The sequence below is a fragment of the Acinonyx jubatus genome, chromosome B2, assembly GCF_027475565.1.
Source record: "Acinonyx jubatus isolate Ajub_Pintada_27869175 chromosome B2, VMU_Ajub_asm_v1.0, whole genome shotgun sequence".
Lineage (NCBI taxonomy): Eukaryota > Metazoa > Chordata > Mammalia > Carnivora > Felidae > Acinonyx > Acinonyx jubatus.
This window is the reverse complement of record NC_069385.1, coordinates 41,044,193-41,052,860: the sequence shown is the minus strand read 5'-3', so window position 1 is coordinate 41,052,860 and position 8,668 is coordinate 41,044,193. Positions and strand designations below refer to the sequence as shown.

Sequence of the window (8,668 nt, the reverse complement as noted above, 5' to 3'; positions counted from 1 at the left end):
CACACTGTACACACTATAGGTTAGCCGATTTGAAAATAAATTACATTAAAAAAAATAATAAAATGATTAAGAAAAAAAATGGGACAAAAGATTTGAACAGTCACTGCACAAAAGATATACAAATAGCAGAGAAGCGCAGGAAAAGGGTCTCAACATCATTTGTCACTAGGAAGATGCAGATTTATATTTTAAAATGTCACTCAGGCTCCAGTAGGGAAAGAACTGGAGATCAGGTTGGCAGGAAGAACAGTTAAGAGGTTGTTGCTATAGGACTAGTAAAAGCAGCTACTTGAATTAAGATGGTAGTTGTAGAGACAGGGAGTGGATGACAATTGGACAAATATTCAGGGAGCAAAACAGATAGGCCTTGACACTGGTTTTGATTTTAGAGAATCAAGTGTTAGAAATGATTCCAGATTTTCTGGCTTGTGCAGTAGGGTGGCCAGTGGTGCCATTCACAAACGTGGTGAAAACTGGAGAAAGACCAGGTATGGGTAAAGATTAAATATATGTTAAATGAGCACTTTTGAGGTATTTCTGAGACCTCAAAGTAGACTCTGGGAGCTGGCAGTGGAGCAAAATGTGTCCTAAGCCTTGTCTCTTGTGTTTGGTGTGGGCAGAAGCTCAGTGGCAGTGGGCTGAGGTTTAAATGCAGGGAGAAAGAGAAGAGCAGAGATTGCTAAATCAGATTCCCCTGTTCCGTCTCCATGAAAGGGAGGGAGACTGTCATAGGTGGTCTACACTAAGGAAAGCAGGAAGAACTTCTGGAGGAAGGGGAGTTTCGGAGACCTTCTTTAAATACTCAGAACTCTTGAGGTATTTTGCTATTTGGGGGGTACCCTGAATTGGAACAAGTAAGCTAAAGATCGTCTGATTTCTATGGTTCCTCCAATTCCTATCCTACTCCCATTGCTGATCCCCAATTTATACACAGATTGTATAGTGGATGTGGCCTCAGGAAATCAAAAGGTCCTACAGTGCGGGTCATTCCAAATCTTACTAAATGACCTTATGTTCCGTTTTTCCTCATGGATTCTATAATCTGTTGAAGAAGGGGGAAAAGAGCATTCTTTTCTTTATTTTTATACCTCATTAGTGAATCCTAACCATACTCTGCCTTAGACCCCTTTTCCATCTCGGTCTGGTTCTCAGATTCTTAGAAAGGACAATGGATCTTTAAATTAACTCAGTTTGTGCTGGGAAGAGGCCAAAATTAGTTAGTGTCCCATTGATACTCAGTTGGAGTAGCCTTCTAGTTGTACAATCTAGGGAAGGCATTCACACCTCCTCCTCCTCTTCATTTCCTAGTTTGGAACATTCTGGCTTGTGTTTTGCTCTCCCTGTAAATATGAGAGAAAATAAAAGACACTATTCAGCCTCCTTTGTCTGAAAAGTCTGGCAGTTCAGTGGTTTTCTTTAAAGGGGGCCCTCATTTGTAACCAGCTTTGCCATTAACGGAAATCAATCTGAATGTCCTATTGTGCATCTTTTTTCTTTCCTCACAGTCTGAACTTGTCTTTGCCAAGTTTTCGAGCTGAACCTGAAAGACCCTCTCTCATTTTCCCCGTTCCCTGCCTCCAGCCCCATTGACTCCTAGCACAGCTTTCTCAGGGAGAAGGGCTGCAGAGTGTGGATAAGGAGGAACTCGACCTACTCCGCTAACCCAGTGGCCTGAGCCAATCACAAAGCGGATTGGAACCTCATTTGAGCCCCCCTTCCCACCCCCTTCCCCTGGCAACAGCCTCCAGTAAAGGGGGACAGTGGAAGGGTGTGTTTGCAATTCAAATCCTTGGCTTTCTGCCTGCATCTTTTCCAAATAAGAAGGCAGGAGCTGCTGTGAGGTGCAAAGGGGCCTTCAGAATTGCAGTGGCAATAAGATCCAGAGATCCTCCCTCCTGTCTCTTTTATCTGTCTTCAAAGCAAAAGGAAAGGGCAAGGATGGTGGAGGCTTTCTGTGCTACCTGGAAGCTGACGGACAGCCAGAACTTTGATGAGTACATGAAGGCGCTAGGTAGGTAAAAATAAGATGTGTTGTTCTCTTCTTAACCTGAAGCTTCAGTAGTGCCAATTCCTTTTTTTCTCCTATTAGATTGCCAAGTGACAAAGAAAGATCATGTTGTCATAACTGAATCCTAGGCTATGCATTTCCCACTGAAGGGATTTTTAATGTGGCGTTTGCCTGCTTTCTTGCCCAGGGCTAAATAACAGTGCATTTGGTAGTCTGGGGGAGGATGTGAAGCTTCTGTGCCTTTTTGTTTTCAGCATCCACTTATCATTTGTGCATCCAATTAAGCATCCGCGTATTATAGCTCATCAGTAGTCATACTGCATAATTAACGGACTAAACGTGTCCTGATGAAACTTACACTCGAGGGCCTGGATTCCAGGATAGGAAAGCAGATTCCTGCTATGTGAGTTATTTTGGAAGTCGCTGCTAACTGCATTGCTTTTTTAGGTGTGGGCTTTGCCACTAGGCAGGTGGGAAATGTGACTAAACCAACAGTGATCGTCAGTCAGGAGGGGGACAAAGTGGTCATCAGGACACAAAGCACATTCAAAAACACAGAGATTAGTTTCCATCTGGGAGAAGAGTTTGATGAAACCACTGCAGATGACAGAAACTGTAAGGTAAGGACCGCTCCTTCTCTGGGGTGGGGATGGGGAGGAGGGACTAAAAAGAGATCCCTGATGTTTCTCGTGTCTAGATGATGGGAGTAGAGAAAGTTCTCAGTATTTCAGTTCAGAGAGGACACCACCAGGATTAATTTTGCATTCTAGTGCACATATGTGGGTACTGGCTATAGCTCAAATCTCAAATCTATCTGTCTCTTACTCTACATTTTTCTTTTCATATTTGTATTTCAGAAAGTAAGAGTGTTCATTTAAAAATAAAGATTGTATTTTGTTTAATGTCGCCGATTGCCTCAGATTAACGAAACTGTTTGCCTCATCTGAAGGCTTTGTTTACAAGAGTAGAGTGACTAGTCTGAGAGTACTTGTTCAGGATTTTTATTTCTAACATATGAAATTTTTGCATCTAGATGTACACACTTCAATGAAATTATGAATTATTAGTTTACTATCATAATGACTCTAGAAGCCACAGAGGATATGGTACTAATATGATGATTAGTTGATCACCATTCATGCAATTCTATAATTCCTTCAAAAACCACTTCACTTGACTTTCATCTCAGAAATTTAATCTGTACCTTTGGCTATGTTCTGCATTTTGTTGTTGGTCTCAGTCTGTTGTTAGCCTGGATGGAGACAAACTTGTTCATGTACAGAAATGGGATGGCAAGGAAACAAATTTCGTAAGAGAAATTAAGGATGGCAAAATGGTTATGGTAAGTAAAGGCAGTTCTCCGTTTGTTTCTTCTTGCTTTTCACTCCTCTCCTAGTTCCCATCCCCTTCTCTCTCTCCCGCCCTTCTTTAATAACAGTAAGTCTCCAGCACGCTTCTTTGATCATGTGTAAACCAGAAGACATAAAAATGTCCTGGTGAATTGTATCATCAGCTCTGCTTCTTTAATTATAGAAAAAAAAAGAAAAATTCTATGCAAGCGTGGTTTTCAGAAGTTTCCATCGATTTAGCTAAAACGGTCAAAGAAAGAATTTGTGTAGTATTACTGTGAATGTCTAAACCTCAAATGAAATCTAAATATAAAAATATTCATGAAAACATATGAATAAGACTGATAAATTACTATGAGTATCAAGTTGACTGAATATCCAAAAAATTACTTTACAGCTACTGTAATAAATAAGAGATCTTGACACTTTTTATATTTTAGTTTATGCAGGTTCCATAAGCTCAGTGCAGATAATTTAGAATATAACAGAAAAGTGTAGTTCCTCCTTAGAGGGAACCATTTTGATGTTACTTCCTTCTAGTCTTTCTTTTGATGCATCGTGCCTTGTAAATATTTCCATTCAATACCAGTAGTCATGGAAAAACTATAAAAATATAAAATTAAAAAAAATCTCTAATGATGTAGTGGCATCATAAACTGGGGAAAATGTTATGCATTAATGTAACATTCTAGACACGTTTTTGTGAACTGAGTAATGGTATTTTGATGACATTGAAATAGTCAATATATCATTTTGGGGTTTTTTGAGGGTGGGTGGGTATTGCTTTACCTATTCCTTCTAAGATAATAGAAGAAAGGGCTTTTTGTTTTTGTGATTTAAGGAAATTGACTGCTGTTTTTTCTCTTCCCTTTAACTGTTGCAATCAGGGCTGTTCTAGATTGAGACACAGGGCTTACATTATTCATACTTCTTTCCATGGGATGGGAAGAGAGGGGCAGTGTTCCTCTTATGGTAATGAATATTTGCCCACATGTTTCTGCAGTGATCATCAAAAGAAAGGATTTGTTTATAAAAGATTCAGTCCGAGCTTCTCCTTTATGCTTTTATCTCCATTTCCCACCCCCCCACCCCTAAGACAGAAAAGTGGATCGCTTATAACTGACTGATCAGGCAAGACTGAGTTCAAAAAAAGGAGATTAAAGCTATGAATGACAAGGGCATGCTATGCTCTTGAAAATCATGTCAATCCATGTAAATAACAAACCCTAAAAAAACTCCTAGATTTTGTAAAGAGATTTTATAGAAATTCTTTCAGTCCAATTTGACATAAGAGTCCATGTTCTACATTACACCCACCCAGGCACGTAGGTTCACATCAGCTGAAATATGACATCCAAAGCAATGAGAACATTTGTACATTTACTTTTCCTGATGACTTTGACACAAGTCATTCCAAATACCATTTCCCCAAATAACTTGGATTTTCTAAAAATTCTTCACAATTTATGTGATGAAAACCTATTATAAATTCCATTCACTTTCAAAGCAGACAGCTAATTTGATTACCCTGATAATTTAAGGGAAAAGGAATTCTTTTGACCTGAATCTACTTAGTTAATGTCAGTTTTTTTGCTTCATTTTCCTTTTAGAGACATAAACTATATATACATGTTATTATTCACTCAGTAAATAAAGTTTCTTTTCTTTTTATTTTAAGAAAGGAAGAGCTTATGCAGCATTTAATGTTTGTCAATGACATTATTCGTTTGCATAATATGTAAATTATATATGATCATCTTTAGAAAGTTCAGCTACTGATATTCTTGTATAAAAAGACTTGATTCTTTTTGCATCTTTCAGACTCTCACTTTTGGTGATGTGGTTGCTGTTCGCCACTATGAGAAGGCATAGAAAGGTTCCTGATCTGGGGTTCGAAAAGCTCTACAATTTTTCTATTTACTCAAGTCTCAGTGTTATGGGACTGATCACGAATTAAAAGGTTATCTTTGTTGTGGAGGTGGAAAATGGTGCTTTAAAAACTTGTTTTAAAACTTTTTACTGCAAATAGCCCAATTTTGATCTGCAGATTTATCATGCTTTATAATTCACATTAAGATGTTAAGTCACATTTTTAAAATAAAGAAGTAAATGCATTTTATAATTTCCATTGAAAAGTAAATCAGATTCAAATAAAAATTGTATACCCATGAGAAATTTTGTTGTTGTTTTTAATGTCACTAATCTGGTGGTTTTAATATTAGATATTAGATATTAAATATTTAATATTAGATATTAATCTGATTAATATCACTAATCAGGAGGTTTTAGACAAAATAGCCTTTCTTACTGTATAAAATAAAGCTGGAAAAGTGCTAACTTTTTAAAAATATTACTAACAAAGTGCTAACTTTGTTTAAAATATTAATTAAAAAGAAATCAGCAGAAGCCTGGGGAAAAGTGGAAATGCCACAGTTTTGGTTGAGACTTCCATAGAGAACCTGTGGCAATCAGGAACAGGCAGGCTGATGAAGCAAAATGATATACACAAAAATGTCTTATTAAAAAATAGTCAAAATATCACACAATCAAAATGTCATATATTCAAGTTTCTTATTGAAAAGTAAACAGGAAAATAAAATGAATTTTACCCTGGATTATAAAGGTGTGTTTCCAGACAAATACTTTGAGCTGAACTAAGTCAACAAAAGTGCTAAAATGGAGTGCATAGAATGTGCATTAAGGCTTCCAAATTCCCTTTAAAAAATTTTTTGTTTTTAGTAGAGAAAACTAACTTTATTTTTCTAACTTGTTTTATTTTTTACTTTTTTAAATTTACATCCAAATTAGTTAGCATATAGGGCAACAATGATTTCAGGAGTAGACTCCTTAGTGCCCCTTACCCATTTAGCCCATCCCCCCTCCCACAACCCCTCCAGCAACCCTCAGTTTGTTCTCTATATTTATGCGTCTCTTCTGTTTTGTCTCTCTCCCTGTTTTCATATTATTTTTGTTTCCCTTCCCTTATGTTCATCTGTTTTATCTCTTAAAGTCCTCATATGAGTGAAGTCATATAATTTTTGTCTTTCTCTGACTAATTTCACTTAGCATAATACCCTCCAGTTCCATCCACATAGTTGTAAATGGCAAGATTTCATTCTTTTTGACTGCCGAGTAATACTCCATTGTATATACATACCACACCTTCTTTGTCCATTCATCCGTCGGTGGACATTTGGGCTCTTTCCATACTTTGGCTATTGTTGATAGTGCTGCTATAAACATGAGTGTGCATGTATCTCTTCGAAACAGCACACCTGTATCCCTTGGATAAATGCCTAGTAGTGCAATTGCTGGGTTGTAGGGTAGTTCCATTTTTAGCTTTTTGAGGAACCTCCATACTTTGCTTCCAGAGTGGCTGCACCAGCTTGCATTCCCACCAACGATGCAAAACAGATCCTCTTTCTCTGCATCCTTGCCAACATCTGTTGTTGCCTGAGATGTTACTGTTAGCCATTCTGACAGGTGTAAGGTGGTATCTCATTGTGGTTTTGATTTGTATTTCCCTGATGATGAGTGATGTTGAGCATTTTATCATCATCAGTTGGCCATCTGGATGCTAATTTTTGTTTTAATATTTATTTATTTTTGAGACAGAGAGAGAGAGAGAGAGAAAGACAGAGTGTGAATGGGAAGGGGCAGAGAGAGAGGGAGACAGAATCCGAAGCAGGATCCAGGCTCTAAATCAGCACAGAGCCCTATGTGGGGCCTGTGGGGCTCAAACTCACAAGCTGTGAGATCATGACCTGAGCCAAAGTCAGCTGCCCAACTGACTGAGCCACCCAGGTGCCCCCGAATTCCCTTTTATGGGTGTGTGTGTGTGTGTGTGTGTGTGTGTGTGTGTGTGCTGCAGTTGTTGAAACTGAGTTACCCAAGGGAAAGTAAATACCTATTTGTAACTGGCTAGGGCTTGCCTTTGTAAGTAGAAACAAACAAATGTTATTTTATATTTCACCATTTTCTAAATGCATTTTATCCATTTTCCCAAACCAACAATGTGAAGCAGGGAAGGCAGATACTGTTATTTTTACTTTACTGATGAGGAAATTGAATATCAGATTTACCCGTCCATGTAAGTGAATATTTACCTGTCTCATGATTAGTGAATAATACTGAGAACTGCAAACCTTGTGATTTTCCCTTTCATTTATTGTCAAAAAAGCACAAGATTTTAGTTTCCCTGATCACTACTTTGGAAATCGTTCCTCTGTTAGCCTCTGCGAGGCAAATAGGGTAAATATCTTCTCAGGAAAAAATAGGTAGTATTCATTTTTTAAACGTTTATTTATTTTTGAGACAGAGAGAGACAGAGCATGAACGGGGAGGGTCAGAGAGAGAGGGAGACACAGAATCCGAAACAGGCTCCAGGCTCCGAGCTGTCAGCACCGAGCCTGACACAGGGCTCGAATCCACAGACCGCGAGATCATGATCTGAGCTGAAGTCGGACGCTTAACCACTGAGCTGCCCAGGCGCCCCGGTAGTATTCATTTTTAATCAACCAGGTGATTTCAGTTAATTTCTATAATTCAAGGCCCAATTAACTTACAGATATAAGCATGAGGGAACTTACTTTAACTTACAAAATGCACCATAATGAAACTATTATCTGACTATTGGATTTAGGATTACTTTATTACTATAATGAAGAGTAGAGGAAACTACAGTGCAGCTACAGGATTTAACATTTGAATACAATTAGTACTGAATGCCGGGATAAGGTTGGCTGAGATGACCATTCCTAAAACTAGACAGTCTACCTTTGTCTTTAAAAGCATGAAACAGAACACTGAAAGTGTTTGCTCCCAATTGTTCAGGCAGACTTCATCTTTGCTTCTGTTGGAAGAATGCTTTCTCTTGATGATTCCAGCCTCTGCTCCAGTAGAAGCAAGGGTTCTGGCCTCTCTGCTCTTAAGAATACAAGGCCAGGGATGGGGATTCAGCTTCAGTTGACTATTATTAGGCCAAATAACATCCTGCTGGCATTTATTTCCATAACAACTGCCCTCCAAGGGAAGAATGGGAAGGGTTTTGGGTGGCCTAAATGAGAAACAATTACAATTACAATGACAATCACAAAGATCAAAGGTTGCAGTGGTGTACCAAATATATTTTTCTGGGAAGATAATTAACAAATATTTTTTGCTTCCTAAATCTTTACAAGGTAGTTGCAAATCATTTTTCTTCGAGCAGTATTCTAGCTCATATACTGACCTACCAATAGTACTAATAGTACTAACCAATAGTCCTTTTTGTTTTTGTTTTTAACATAGTTAATAGAAAAGGGAAAATTCC

At 38.1% G+C, this 8,668-nt stretch overlaps 1 protein-coding gene across 1 annotated transcript; it reads left to right on the top strand.

The window, feature by feature from the left end:
* Positions 1 to 1,165: 1,165 nt before the first annotated feature.
* On the top strand, positions 1,166 to 5,296 carry FABP7 (fatty acid binding protein 7). Its single transcript, XM_015068261.3, has 4 exons — positions 1,166 to 2,011; positions 2,456 to 2,628; positions 3,249 to 3,350; positions 5,179 to 5,296. Exons 1-4 carry the CDS (start codon positions 1,939 to 1,941, stop codon positions 5,227 to 5,229), a joined length of 399 nt encoding a protein of 132 aa, XP_014923747.1. The 5' UTR covers positions 1,166 to 1,938; the 3' UTR covers positions 5,230 to 5,296.
* Positions 5,297 to 8,668: the final 3,372 nt, after the last annotated feature.